At 38.5% G+C, this 15622-nt stretch overlaps 2 protein-coding genes across 2 annotated transcripts in view; one reads left to right on the top strand and one right to left on the bottom strand.

Annotated features, from left to right (window-relative positions):
* stxbp5l (syntaxin binding protein 5L) overlaps positions 1-7668 on the bottom strand; it is a 151947-nt gene extending 144279 nt beyond the window's left edge. The window contains exon 1 of the mRNA XM_042494697.1: positions 7528-7668. Within this exon, the coding sequence (XP_042350631.1) occupies positions 7528-7668 (141 nt within the window). The remainder of the gene's footprint in view (positions 1-7527) is intronic.
* A 187-nt stretch (positions 7669-7855) lies between these two features.
* The window catches only part of nxph2a (neurexophilin 2a), a 27859-nt gene continuing 20092 nt past the window's right edge, over positions 7856-15622 (top strand). The window contains exon 1 of the mRNA XM_042494698.1: positions 7856-8038. Coding sequence (XP_042350632.1) covers positions 7856-8038 — 183 coding nt within the window. The remainder of the gene's footprint in view (positions 8039-15622) is intronic.

Consider the following 15622-nt stretch of genomic DNA (forward strand, 5'->3'; position numbering starts at 1 on the left):
TGAAAAGACAACATTGAAATATTTAACTTGAGTTTAAACAATAGTGTTTTTTTACTATGGTTTAGACCAATGTGTCACAAAGGATGAGTCTAGATGAGTACGACCCACATGTGACCTGTATTTAAAATTCAAATGGGAGTGTTTCAGTGTTGCCATGACAATACTAAATCCAGGAGGGCACATCAAGTCTGAATAACACAGAGCAGAAAACTGTCCTCTGTTGGTTGAGGCACTCTGCACATCTGGCTACAACCCCCAGTCACCGATGCTAGAATTAGATGTTAGTGTTTAATAGAGAGAAACGCTTTCAATTAGCAAATCTACAAAACAATACGTTTCTGTGCTCTAATGTTTTAATGTTTGAAAAAATGTTAGAAAAAATGTACACATTTTTCTGTATTTATATACTTATACTTTTCAAATAATTTTCTTTTAATTTTTTAAAACTAATTTTCAGCTATTTTTTGGGCCATGTCTTGTCAAGTTGCTCAGTGCATTCTCCACATATTTCCTAAAGAAATCAAACCACTTTGCTCAGGTTTCAAAGGGCTAAAAGTGTAGGTGGATGCAGTGTTTTAACCACATTAATGACAAACGTATACAATACTCTTAACCCCAGCTGGGGAACAAGTAAAGAACATGGAGCTAAGTTGTGTTTAAGGTTTATTTAGCTTGTATCTTGTTGCATTAGTTGGTGAACATAATGTTCAAGCTGAATGCACTTATTGTAAGTCGCTTTGGATAAACTCGCCAGCTAAATGAATGTAATGTTATGTATTATACATGCAGTTTGTTTTTGTGTGTTAAGTGATATCTGTGTGCAAACAAATTGTGCCTCTGTATCACCCAGGTATTTTAGCACCTGTCCCCTCAGGCTAAACGTCAGCATGAGTGTAAAGTATTCCTGTCACATGCATCTATTCCAATTTATAGAGATGTTATAAAATAAGAGCGCCCATCAAACAAAGAAAGATCCACGAGGCTTCCCCCCACCAGTGTTTGAAGGGAGATATTCGGAGGTTGCTCTAAAATTCCTTTGATCTGGTCGGGAGCAGCCCAAAATAAAAAAATTTTTAAAAAGTTAAATAAAAAAAAAGGAGGCAAATCAGAACGAGGGTAGGAGAAAAGATGTTTGGGGGAGGAGTGAAGGAGAGAATCAGGGGTTTCTGAAAGCGTGAAACGAGTTGAAACACAGTGGTTACACAACACAGCAGGATCCTGTTCATTTCTTATCAGACACACTGTTGCCTGTATTTTCAAACCAGTAGTCTATCGTTTATTGTTCAGATAACCATCAGTTCCACCTCAGGGCAATGCTATTTTCATTTTTTGCAAATTCAGCACACAAAATGTATACAATGTCCAAACTTGAAAGACTAAAATAAAAACTAGAATTACTGCCTTGCGGCTGTATGCCTCCACGCACCAGACAAGCTGCTCTCACAGTAAATACATGATGTGAAAACATAGATGACTCACACACATCTTTCCCCTGGTAGCACAGGGATCTATACAATCAGCACCGTTTCAAGGTGGGCACACAAAATTAGTGTCACCAACTGATAACATGAGGTTGAGTAACGGCCAGAAATGTGTTTTTGCACAGCATTATGATGTCACAGTAAAACTGACCTTTAACCTTTTGGATGTAAAATGTCACTGGTTCATAGATATTTGTGAAACTTTTGGCATAACTAGTGTATGAAATATTCAATTATGGCCAAAAACATGTTTTGTCAGGTCACAGTGACCTTTGACCATAAACATCATTTTAATCATCAGTTCATTCCCAAGTCCAAGTGAACATTTGTGCCAAATTTCAGAAAATTCTCTCAAGGTCCTCTTAGGATATTGCATTAATAAGAATGAGATGGAGGCAAGGTCACATTGACCTTGACCTTTGACCACCAAAATGTGATCAGGTCATTGTTGAGGTTAAGTAAAAGCCTGCGCTATACTGAAAAAATTTGGCCGCAGCTATCGCCCACACAGCAGCATAAAAAACGTGCCTTCTCTAGCCTGCTTTGGTCAACAACAGTCTTTTCGGTAGCACTATTCAACATCTACGATTTCTGTAACTTATTTTAAAAAATCTATGAATATGTCAATATAATGTAAACCTGCTGCATTTTAATAAACTTATATTTTTACCAAATCACTGAAACAGCTGCAACTCTGGGAGATTTGAATAGCAGACATGGGTTTAATGTTAGTTTCTTACATATTTGTACCTACATTAACTGATTTTGTAAATTTTTGACTGACCCTATTAAGCTGATATACAGCAACATCCAACAGAGCAATATCAGCATTTCATTTGGAAATGTGCTCTTGGCCACATGATGAATGTAAGTCCAACAATTTCCGTTTAGTTCTGTTTTGGTGTCCACCAACCCCTGAGGGAAATATCTAGCCCCCCACTATGTCTCAAGCTTGTCACTAACTTTTTCCATTTGATGCTGGGCAGCTAATGTAGGCCTACAGTGAGTTTGATCAGAATTTTTTGGTTGAAAAGTGCTGCAGCAGGAATCTGAGAGCTGTTAGAAAGAACTAAAACATTATAGGTGTGATCTGTAAAAAGACATAAAAATGCTCTGCGGGAGTGAAGAGAAGTGCAGAGTCAGATAATAATTCTCTCTTTGTTCATTATACAAATGAAACCTACTTTACACATAGTCAATATAACATATTTACTGCAGCAGCTTTAAGCTAAAAACATATTAAATAGTACAAAGAGCACTGAGAAGCAGCATGATATTATGTGCAAATTAAAAACATGTCAGCTCCAGGAACTCACTTCATTGAGAGAAACTACAAAGAAAAAAATCCCACACTGTTTCACTGATAGGTGATCTGAACCACCACAGGAATTATTGAGTGGCACAAAAACAATGAGTAAGAAACCAAAAACACTTCAAAGCAAATGGTATGCTGTCGCAGTCAAGCATACATGTGATCTTTTGATATCAAAAGCTATCTTCCATGTTTTCTGTCAGTGTCTTTTGCCATGAGTAAAGTGATTCAAGGTTTCCAGGGTGTGATTCTTTATCACGCTGTAAGCCAAAAGATTTTCATTCATTACTGAGGCTGAGGACGATCTAATAAGCACCTCCTCCATGCTCTTGCTGCACAGCACATGAATGCACACACAGAGCAGAAATGTGAACAGGGGGGAGAATGCAGCGTGAGAGCTCTGAAGTATGAAAACGAATGAATGAGCCTGGGAAAGCTTCCATCCCTGCTGACTGTAGTGGGCTCATTTGTATGAGAGTTGCAGACTAGACAGTGTTATGTGTGTGGCCAGAGGGAGTGGGGGAGAGACATTTGTCTGTATATATATGTATGTAGGTTTGTTGTGAGCATTTATGCATTTATATTGCATCAAATAGCTTTTTTTTCACATGGACATATAAAAATTCTGCAAAGATCAACCCAGCTGCCATTAGAAATGTTGGCGTTGTAAATGTTTACGCAAACCACAGGTATGCTACAGTTGTATTTTATTATGTGGTGGAAATGATTTCAATTTTAAATGAAACTTAAAATTTCTTTACGTTTCAACAATGCTGTGGTTAACATGTCATTATGTTTAGGCACAAAAAACACTTGATTATGGTTTAGAAAAGTAAATATTTTGGCTTAAAATACCCAATTTTGAACCCACAATCATGACGGAAATGCTGAAAAAAACAACTAGTTTTGTTGTAGGTCTTGAACAGTAGCCTGCAGCTTGGCAGCCACCACACAATTACAAAATCAGTTAATATTAATGTATCCTCATACAACAGTTTGCATATCTAACAACTTAGCATCCAAAGAATGGTTTCATCACATTAAGTGCTTAACGTGAAGAGAAGCACTTTTTTAAAGATTATTTTTTGGGCTTTTTGCCTCTATTTCATCAAAAAGCTATGGGGTAAAGCAAAAGGTCGAGGGTTTGAATCAAACCCATGGCCCCATTGCCTTCTTGCGTGGGGTGCCTGCTCGACCAGGAGAGCTACTGGGTGCCCCAAAAGGTATGTGCTTAATGTAAAGTCATATAGATTAGGTTTAAAGAGTAAAGTTACGTAAGTGAAGTTTAGAAGAGTAAAGTTACGTAGGTAAGGTTTAGAAAAACAAACATGATGACGACACACCTCAAAATAACTCACAGTTCACTTGGCGCTATGAACACCAGTCTTCCAGGGAAAAGTCCTGTGTTTGTTTGACATATCCACCACCCTAGCCTGCCTCCATGCACTATTTTTTTGCTCTCAATACTACTTCCTAATTTTACTCTAATCAGTGCAATGGTCATTTGATTACAGATTCCTGCTTTCTTGGGTTATAGAGTTATGATACATTCATTTTCCTAGAAAGGCCTATATGTAAGGACAGTGCATTAGAAGAGCATCCTTATATACATGTAATCAGCACTAAGTCACTTTAAAAACATTGATATTATATGTATGAAATGTACAAATGTAATGTATCCATAATTTTCAGAAATATACAATGCCAACATTTTCTTCAGGTGACCAGACTGCACAAAAAGGTGCAACATACAGTTGTTGCATTTAACACAAACCCTTTAAGAGCCAAATGTGTTGAATATGAAGCACGTGTCGTCTCAGATGAAAGCGTGGGCTTAACAGCCACATACACACAATTCTATTCTATTTTACATGCAAAGCAATCTCCTCTGTTTGCATGTGTGGAGGTGATTGTACACTGGGGCTTCATGCTGTGCTCTCATGCATACTTAGGGTCAAGAACCAGCCATGTGTGGATGTACTGTATATGTGGTTTAACCTTTAAGCCACAGCAGCAGGCGTATCAGTGAATCAGCCATGGCATCAGCATCATGCCTTAGGGTTAGTAGAAAAATAGGAGTGGACAAAATAGTCACATGTTACAAACCACAACACCGTAATGTAACATGTCACTGAGATGAACCAACATTCACACACGACTGGTTTTCAAACAAAAGTCTGATGTTTTTAGGTATGCTTCCTAATACTCTTTTTTTTGGTATGGTTTAAATAGCTGCTTGAATATTAATGACAGTAAATCTAAAAGTAATTAAGATGTCATCTTAAGTTATCAGCCTGAAAACTAATGTGGTTTAGCTTGAGTGATTAGCTTGAACATGATCATGGCGCTGTGTTTAGACTAAACCCACTGATGAGTTAAAAATGCATTTGCTTTGTCAGTTCAGCAAAACTTCATCACAGAGAGAGAGAAATTAAAACATGAGTTAACTGTCATGTTTTTTTAAAAAAAAAAAATGCAGTACTTTAAGACAGTAGTTTCACCATATTTAACCATCTATCTAATATATATATATATATATATATATATATATATATATATATATATATATGTATATATGTATATATACGGCCTAATGGATTTGAATTATTGAGTCAATCTAGACATGTATAGCTGCAATTAAGATTAGTTATATTACATTACAAAGAAAATGGAAATAATGTAAAAACAGTACTAATAATCACTATATATGCATTAAATTTGTAGCATTAGATTTTGAAGAATGAGTTCCTCCCTGAATATACAGTCTCTTACCTGTTTGAACACAGTTTCAAGACATCTTGTCTGCACTTTTTACCTTTACCTTTCGAACCTTGAATCCTCTAACTAGCTGTGTTTCTATCATGAAAAAAAAAATCAACTCTGACTCCTGCATACGCCCTTTATATACGTACTTCTAGAGAGACATGAAGTAGATGAGGTTTGTCAAGTGCTTGAGAGAAGCACTTAAGAGCAGAGGGATCCGCTAACCACTCAGAGTAGTAGGGGAGAAACTATAGGCTGTTTTAAAGCTTTGCAGCAGTGCAGTTCCAGGTGGATTGTTTTCCATAATAAACTTTCAAGTCAGCAGTCTTTGTGCACTAAAACATTATGTTTGCTTTCGACAGAAACATGCGCAGAAAGGGCAATACACGTGTGACAATGTACAGCACTAAAATAGATGTTTCTCTGCAAGTGGCCAAATAATGGACTAAAGTTAAAAGATGGAGGAATAACAAAAGATGGTGCATCGTGTGTTTATGACTCTCCGGGCATCATAACAAGTCCCCCAAACCTTTATTATTTTTAGTCACTACAAAATTGTCATTGTGGGGCAAAAGTGAATTTAAAGGTCGAGTGTGTAAGATTTAGGGGATTTTTGTTTGGTGTCTAGAGGTGAATTACATATTGCAATCAGCTAAAACTTGTCCTGGTCAGAATTCCTTGAGTGTTTTTTTTTTCCCAGGAGGTTTTTATTGGGAGCTGAATTATCCACAGAGGTCTCTTTGTCTCCAAATTAAACAGACCAGATGATTCAAACCAGTAAGAACGCTAAATAAAGCAGTTTCATGTTACAATTCATGTATTTCCAACACTGTCTGGTATGTTGATGCAGGTTGCTCACCCAACACATACTGATGTGGTCACCTTTTTTCTACAATAACTTAAGATCCACATGTTCAGGGGGCTTTCACTGGAAGCTAAATTATCTTTATCTTTAGACATCTCTTCCTCTCTAAAACAAATGGACCTGGTAATTTAAACTGCCTGAAACACTGAAAAAGCAGCTTCACAATACAAAACAGTGTAACTCTGCTACTGCTTATTGCAGATGGGCTTCTTACTCTACGTTGGCCGATGTGAAAACACGAAATTGCAAAAATGCAAATGGCCTGGTCCAATCTAGTGTTCGATTTGTCCGTTCTGGGTTATTGTAAAAATATGACAAGGAGCAGCTCCCTTTGTACATATAGACGACTCATTCTAAAAGGTAATAAACAATTCTTATTTCTAGGTCATTTCACAATAAAGAAAAACGTACTCGTTATATTACATGCCATTTCTGCCAATATACCCCTTTAAATCCTACACACTGGATCTTTAAGATGATTGAATCCCTAAATCTCCTTGCTTCCCAGGCTTTAACGCTCATGTGGCCACAGAGAAACAGGCAATGGTGATATGAAAAAAAAAAGCATTGTGATGGGGCCTTTCAGGAAATGGTGGGGCCCTGAATGTTGCCCAGAGTGGTTTTCCTTCATGACATCGATGATTAAAACTTGACAAAACACAAAGTTGATAGTTTTCTGTTAGAAATAAAACCAACTTTGACCAGAATTTTGCTCCCACAAGAAGCAACACATCACACAAAAGAGGAATTATTGCACTGTTTGATTAAACGCTGCAAAACAAAAACAGATTTCATGAGAGTGAAGTGATGGAAAAAAGATGGAAAATTGAGTTAAATGAAGGGCTGCTTGAAAAGCTCAGTCAATTATATTTGCACAGCATGAGGTGAGGCAGGAATTTTGCCTGTAACGGGGTGTGGTAGGACCAAATTGCAGCACAACAGAGCAGGTGAGTAGTTGGTAATGACTTTTATTTAATCTTTTGGCAGGTTGAATGGAGCAAAGGTGATTATAATCAGGTTGCAGGTAAGTAAGGACAGTTATCAGTTCTGAGGTGGAGCAAAGTTTATGGGTCGAGCAAAGTTCGTACAGACTGGGGTGAGCTCACGTTCACAGGTGATAGTTCAGAGTTCGAGTGGGGAAATTTTGACCGTGGAGTGGACTGGCAGGTGAATGTATCAGGCAAGTTGCAGAAACAGGGAGCTTGTGGGAAAAGTGGGGACACCAGAGAGAGGTAGGCAGGGCTCATCGTCAAGGAGGAAGCAGAGTTGGCATCAGTCAGGCAGGCGGCGGAGCAGACGAATCCAGTAGGGGTAGGCAGCGCAATCAACAAGGACAGGCTGGGAGTAGACGTACAATCAGAACAACAAACACCATCTGCACTCACATGGAGGAGATGTTTCGCTCGGCAGGAGGCTCTGAAGATGGCTGGAAGAATGGCAATCTCTCTCAACGGAGCCAAAGCAAAAGAACACCGCACAACCACAGGAAGACGAGAACCAGGAAGTGCACAAGCAAAACTTGTGGTCGGAGACAGAAGGCTGTTAGGCTTACAGGGGCGGAGACGAGGAAAGGTGGTCAGAGGCAAGATGAATCGAAACCAGGAAAACAGTCCAAGAGTAAGTGCTGGAAGGTCAGGCATGGAAGCGAAGACAATCTGGATTGATTGGAGATGAAGAGCAGCTGGGGAGCACGAGGTGGAGGTGATGAGGCTGATGAAGGGAAGTGGCCGGGTGGAGAGAGAGGTGGAGTTGGAGTAAGTGGAAAAAATCCTGCAGCAGCAGGAGAGAGGCTGAGCAGACTGTGACACTGCCGTCACCTACTGACAGAATGGACCCATCAATTTGAAAGCCCACATAGAATCAAGAGGAGGCGATTTCTCTATCTCAAACGCAGAAAAAAGTACCGTAGTAGCTGATTCAAAAGTCATATACATCATACAGACTCTGTCTCAGTGGGCTCTATTGCTACTCTTTTGAAAACTTTAATAATGCTTTATTGAGCATATCCTGCTGGTCTTTCATGTTAGTTTAAACTAATACAAGTAAATTCTGTGTATTTCTTACTAATTTCTTCCTCTGTTGCTCAATGCCTTCTGCCCATGTGTTTGACAGAAATCAAGCCAATTTGTTCAGGTTTAAAATGGTTAATGTGTTCATCTAATTTCTTTCATAAAGAATGCAAATAAAATAGGGAGTAAGATTAATGACTCCTAAAGTATAAAAGAAAAAAAAGCTTGAGTACGGCATTAAGTGGTGTGTTGGGATGGATACTGAGCACGCGTGCACGTGCACATACACACACACGCACACACACACTGTACTTCTTGAAAACACCTCCTCTGTCTCACTTGTATACAGTTTACTGAACATCTCTCCTCTCTTATTGCTCTCTCCCATCCTCTACTCTCAGCCTGACATCAACTCCTCCTTAATTGATCCCACACTGTGGCTTCTGACAGGCAGTTGACACATTGTAATGTGAAACTAGCTGGGAGTCAACCCACTGAGTCATTACACCCATGAAAGCTCGTGGGGTCGCTTTTGAGGGAGTGAGGTGATGTCATCTTTCACAAGCTCATCTATCATACAGTCAGGGGAAAAGAGACAAGGGATGGCAAACTCCTGACCTCTGAGCTTCAACCACCAGTTGAACAAAAAATATGTTTTCTTCAGCAAAAATATTTACAGCAGACCAACTGAACTGAACTGGACCAGATAAAACTATTTTGCTTACAGTTCATTCTGCTGGCAATTTCAGCATTTACTCACTACCACAAAACTGAGGAGCTTCTACCAGATACATTCACTTGTGCACCAAAGAGATGTGATAATAGGAATAACTAGCCAACAACCTAACGTTATGAAAAATATCAAATCAGAGATTTTACTACAAAATCAGATCAGATTTTTCATTGTTCAAATACATCAGTTCACAGTCAAAAAATACACATTCTTTGAAAATGTTTCACTACGCTACAATATTACAAGCATCGTCTTGCACAGCCACACTGCCTCCTGTGTGAGGCACACTGGTGCTTTTACCTAACTGCCAACATTAGAATGCAACATGCTAACAATGACAATAATCCCTGTACCAACATACATTTCTTTTTAATGCAGCCCATGTTTTAACCTGACTGCCAACAGCAGCATGCTACATGCTCACAATGACTATGTTAGTCTTGGAACCCACAGGCTATCGTCCTAAATATGAGGGGCATGCCTCTGAAGGCAACGGACAGTATTTCATGAGATCTGGAGTAGGAATCTGATATCTGGGCCAAGATTTCCTCCTCCGTGCAACAGTCATGTCAGCCAGTCTCTATAAACATATTCTTGCATATAATTGAAGATAACTTCAGACAGTTGTTCATATCAAGCTAAATTATCATCAGATAATAGCCATTGGGTTCCTTGATTGCATTTCTATCTCTCCACAATGTAGACGGTTTACCTGCCGCTCAGACATAACACTCAGACTACAAATGGAAACCAGAAATTATGATACCAAAATCTTGTCCCGCTGCCACCAATTCTGCATTCATATGCAGGTACATTAGCGATCATTCATATGCAGGTACACTAGCGATAATGATAACATGCTGATGAAGCAAGTAGAGGGTTTACCATGTTCATTGTCTTAGTTTAGCACATTAACATGCGAATATTTGCAAAGTGACACCAAACACAATGTACAGCTGAAGCTGATGGGAAGTAGGCATTTTGCAAATATTTGGTCACTGGAGTAATTACGATTATGATAGGTCCAGTGGGAAACATGAACATCTGTAGGTCCACACAATTAGTGCCAGTCGATCACATTACAGTTCATTCAGTTCAGTACAGTTCATTACATGAACAAGGTGTTTCACAGGATAAATTAAAAAACTTAAACCTGCTGATGTCAGGGATAACCAAAGTCAATAGGCTGGGGGACATGGATATTTGAATGACAATCCATTTAAATGTTGTTAAGACATTGTTAAGAACATTTACACACAATAAAAAATACATTAGCTTTACAGAATCAAAACTGATTAATCTCACAAGGCAGTAGTCCTATTAAAATGTCTACCTGTGTACTTGAAGGACTGGTTGCAGAATGCAGCAAATAGTAACTAAATTCTTAATAAAACGAGTAACTCTGAATCTTCTGATTGTCCTGATGGACATAGAAAGTACTGTATGGTTTCTTTTCGATGAAATCTAGTTTGAAATAAGATTGTGCTGGTGTTTTGGATAATCATACATCCCCTTTTGAGATTAATCATTTCTTAAGGTAGCTTAGTAATGTGAATGGGGTTAAGATGTCTCAGTAGAGCACTTTTTAACAAGCTCCAGATCCAAAAGTATTAAAAACATTTAAAACCTAATTAAGTTCAGACATTGATTTCCAACTACAGAGACCATAGACCACTAATAAAAACATCTTTCATTTCTCCAAACACAAGTTATGTTTATGTTTTCCTGACAAGTGACCACTTGTGGTCTTGAAAATAATGATTGTTCTCACTAAGAAACACAGATGAAAGCTCTGTTAGGCTGTTATTGCACCACAGAGTCTCTTAGAGAAGAGGTCTCTGGATCACACAAAATAAGCATTTTTTCCTAAAAATACTTTTAATTTAAAAATGGTATGTCTGTGCAGAAACACATGCTTACAGAACTTCTGTAGCTTTCTTAGTTTTGTACGGTTGTGGCATTGTTGATGTAATTTGCCCAAGTTTTACCTAAGTTGCTGCCCCAAGATCATCAGTTCACCCTTTTTGAATGACAAATACAGACTACTGCCGCCTACTGATATGGGGAGATATTTACTCTAATGCAGGCACAGAACATATGTGTTTGTTAGTCGTTGGCTGTAGGTTTTGTGGTGTGTTCAAGTGCAATTTTTGGGCACATGCTACGTGAGTCAACACAACAGTTGGCTTTCATTGCAGCTAGTTCTCTGATGTCAGTTTGGTGTGTCTGGGCCAACAGATTTTGCACGTGAAAGTTAAAGGATCCTGGCATAGTTATTTCGGCATCAATTTAAGCCACAAAGCAGAGATGCATTCAAGTATGTGCTGATCTCTGAGACTAAGGCAACGTTTACAAATCATATTTTTTCACATCAGCTTACATTCATCCGTGACTGAGAGTATATTCAGAAATATCAATTAATGGGGTTGGAACCATGTTCTTCACGGCAACAGCTAGGACTTAATGAATATGGAAACCAGCACTTTTCATTGATTAAAATTCTATAGTCGCTACTCCACTTTAGAGAGGTGATGGGGTAAAATAAGAAGAGGCACATGCAATATGAATGAAGTCAGCTGAGGTAATGTCTTCCCAGAATGCAAATGGCAGTCACTGTGACAGACGCTGGCAATGATCAGCGTCAGACATCTGGCTGTTAATGATTTCCCAACTGTGTAGAGCTTCTATTTTCAGATATACAGGCTGAGTACAGCATTTTTTTTTTTTTTACAATTCAGTGCAAGATCTCTAACATTTGCAAAGCCTACAATTAAAATATTTTGTTAATACTGTCAGAAAGGTGATTAATTTGATTATGATTCAAGGAAACTGATGTCAATCCAGGTTAAAAGGGTTATACCACCATAAACAGCAGTTTGTAACTCTCACACATGACAGAATGGATCAATGGTTCAAGCTGCTTATGCCAAACCTTGAACCTGTCATCAGCATGTGGGACCACAGATCAAGACTTTGCTATGATTTTCTACTGTTCGGTAACTCAGTTAGACCAGTAAGACAACCCAGTATGCCCTTAACTGAAATAGCCAGCCCCAGTCTTAGGCATGACAAGCTTTTAGAGACAACCATGTCCATACAACTTTTGTTCTGAACAGTTATTTGCATATTTGTGGCCTTCCTGTCAGCTCTAACAAGCCTGGTCATTCCCTCTGACCTCCCTCACTGTCAGAGTGTTTTCACTGACATACCTGGCACTGACTGTGACTTTTTGTTTCTCTGTTCTCTGTAATTTCCAGCAAACATTGTACATTTTTGGGTCTGCAAGCTTTATTTATATCTATATCTATATCTATATATCTATATATTGAAATATTGAAATATCAATATACTACATATATAGATAGATGGATAGATAGACAGATGCAACCACATATACTCAACAAGCTGGTGTCAACGCTGCAGTTTTGCTAAACTAATATTGAGTGGCGGCATTTTCCCATTTTTGGTGTTTTTGTGGTTGGGTTGCTGTGCTGTAGTTTTAGCCAGAGGGAAACTGCTGTTTCTATTCTGGTTTTCATTTTACATTGCATATGCATGTTTGACTTTTGTGCAACATGAATGTTTGAAGAGTTTTGTGTTGGAACCACTTTTATTTTTGCATTTTCAAAGACACAATTTTTACCCTTATTTTAAGCTAACTTGGCTCATTTTGGCTGGCTATGAAATATGCTGGTTTTCAGTGCAAGCTAAAAGAAAAATGCTGCCTCTATTCCATAAGCCTGAAAGCTGTCAGTGTTTACTGGAGGAAGGCATGCCAGTAAATGCATAAAACCTGCTTGGCCTCAACTGTCATTTAGCCTCCTGGCTCCCTTCTGTTCTCTTTTGCTCTATTACATCATATCACAACGCAAATAGGGAGTACCGACTGAGGGAGAGAGGTCCTTTGATATACAGTGAATTCCAGATCAATTTGTTTTTGCCCCTGATCCTAAAACCAGGCATTTGATATTGAGTATCTGCTAATACTGAGTCCCGATCTTGCACAATGCACACTTCAAGTATTTTAAAGTTATTATAACCAATCCAGTGTATATGCTTGACACTTTAGTAGCTCTGCAATGCAATACAAGAACATGTCTGCAAACACTCCCTTGGGGTTTTTTTTTTTTTTTTTTTTTTTACAAAAATAAAAAAGTAAATAAACTAAACAGTAATATAATCACAGTTCCACTTCAAATTGGTGTTATAACTTTAACATTCCCATCACAGTAAATAAAAATTGGTCATAATACAGCTTATTACTGTACAACTTATAGCTGTATAGTAAAACTAGTTCACTGAAAATTAACAACAAAAATTTCATTTCCACTTAAAGTGGTAGAGCAGCTTGAGTTGAACATGGAAAAAAATCAGTTTCTACTGATTCGGGTAGCAGCATTACAAAAAAAAATGAATATTTGCCACAAACTGTCCTCTCCGTTTAAATCACCTGTGTGACATCAGACATTAACAAAGGATTGGGCGGGGCACATGCTCAAAAGAACCGATCTCTATCAATTAAAAAAATCGATACTTCTGATCTGTTTGGAACATTGCGAGTTGGTAGTGTTTGGTCACAAAAGTAAGAGTGCTTTTGTGGTTTCTTTTTAAATAGGTCCAAAGTGATTTATCATCAGTATAATTGCCTTCTGATTCTATAATTCAGTTCAATCTCTCTTCTTTCTATCTCTAACACAAAATAAACCCATTTCACTCTAAACTCAAATGAACCTATAAAATCAATGACACTGTCAACCACCTGGGTACGTCTCATTTCCCTCCTTTACTCCTTCAGTCTGAGTGAGATTTCACCCAAAACCTTGTTTCAGCACCTCTGCGGCACCCTTGCTCACTACAAACACACAAAAATGCTGTAGCATCCAAACAAAATGAGACGTTGCATCTTCCCACACGGCACAGTGAGGACAGAAGTCATGACTAACTTTGAGAAGTTAGCCAAGATGCCAACCCTCCCACACATCACTGCACCAGCTCACAGATTTATACCCCTGTTAGAAAGTGAAGATCCAATCTAAAAATACTTGGGGACAGTAAATGGAACTGGAAAATTTAGCCTATGGCCTTGTATTTCTCTCTGCTGTGTTCATAGGGAACATGCTTATTTGCTTGAATCCAGCACTTACACATTCACATATATTTCCTTTAAACCTGCTAGAAAAAAACAGTTTCTGCTGTGTACAGCATTCGCATATTTCCTTGCTTAATGAATAAGGAAAAAGGTCATGGGAGACATTACATGGTCTTTTGGATCTGTGTGTGCGCATATCTACATCCCACAGTCTGCTCGGCATAACATGAGAAAGCAGTATCCTCCTTTGATGATGAGAGAGACAATAACAAGCAGACCTCCTCTGCACACATCCCTCAAAATACCGAATTTATTCAGCTTTTACTTTCATGTAGTGTTTTATATTTTTTAACACATTATTGCAGCTGTACCTGAGGTGAATATTGTTGTTAAGCATGAGGTTGGGGATAGGGTTGTCCATTTTCAATGTATTACATACAGTACACTGTAAAATATGGCAAGATGATTTTACTTAAATGAATCTAGGAAACTGATGGCCTTGAAAAATGTAAGTTATTACAACTGTTAGTCTTAATTTTTGTTTACCCAACAGCATCCTAAAGTAACCTCCAGCCCGGGCTTGGAGAGAAGTTTACTTAAAATTAAGTTATATTTACCTGATTTTGTGAAGTTGTTGCAACTTAAATGACAAGTTTAATTCAATCAATCTTTCTAAGTCATAGCAACTTCATTAATTTATTGTTGATAACTGCTTGTCCTCATAAGGGTCGAGGAGGGGCTGGAGCCTCTCCCAGCTGTCACTGGGTGAGAGGCGGGGTACACGCTGGATAGATTGCGCAGACTATCTCAGGGCTGACACATAGAGACAGACAACCATTCACACTCACGTTCACAGTTTTAGCTTGTTGAACAAGAGAGCTGCTAGTCTACCGCTGCCTTGATAAATTAGTTTATGTAACTGTGTAACAATGGTAAATCTGAACTAAGTACCCCATAGAGCCCCACTTCAAAAACATCTGAACTGTCCCTTTAAGACCCAGAGGGTATCTTCAGCAACTATATTGTAATAGATGCGTTACACTTTGAATCATCATACATATAACCTGTCGATCCCACCTTGAACCCTGTCTGCACTGGGAAAAGGACTTGACAGACATAACAAGTGCAGCTATAGTGGCCCTTCCCTCTCTCTCCTTTGGTGCCTGTCTCTCACTCCCTTTCACACACACAAATACAGACACACAACCTGCACCTGCACAGATTCAAATAAAAACCCCTGAGAAGAAATGTGACGGTAGTGGGATCGTAGGGCATATTTGTGCACTCATGGCTTTTTAATGAGGAGCTGAGTGGATTTCTTTAAAAAGAAAAAACACAACAACCATGCATTAAAACCGCTCACTAAAGGA

Source organism: Plectropomus leopardus, chromosome 10 (assembly GCF_008729295.1).
Source record: "Plectropomus leopardus isolate mb chromosome 10, YSFRI_Pleo_2.0, whole genome shotgun sequence".
Classification (NCBI taxonomy): domain Eukaryota; kingdom Metazoa; phylum Chordata; class Actinopteri; order Perciformes; family Serranidae; genus Plectropomus; species Plectropomus leopardus.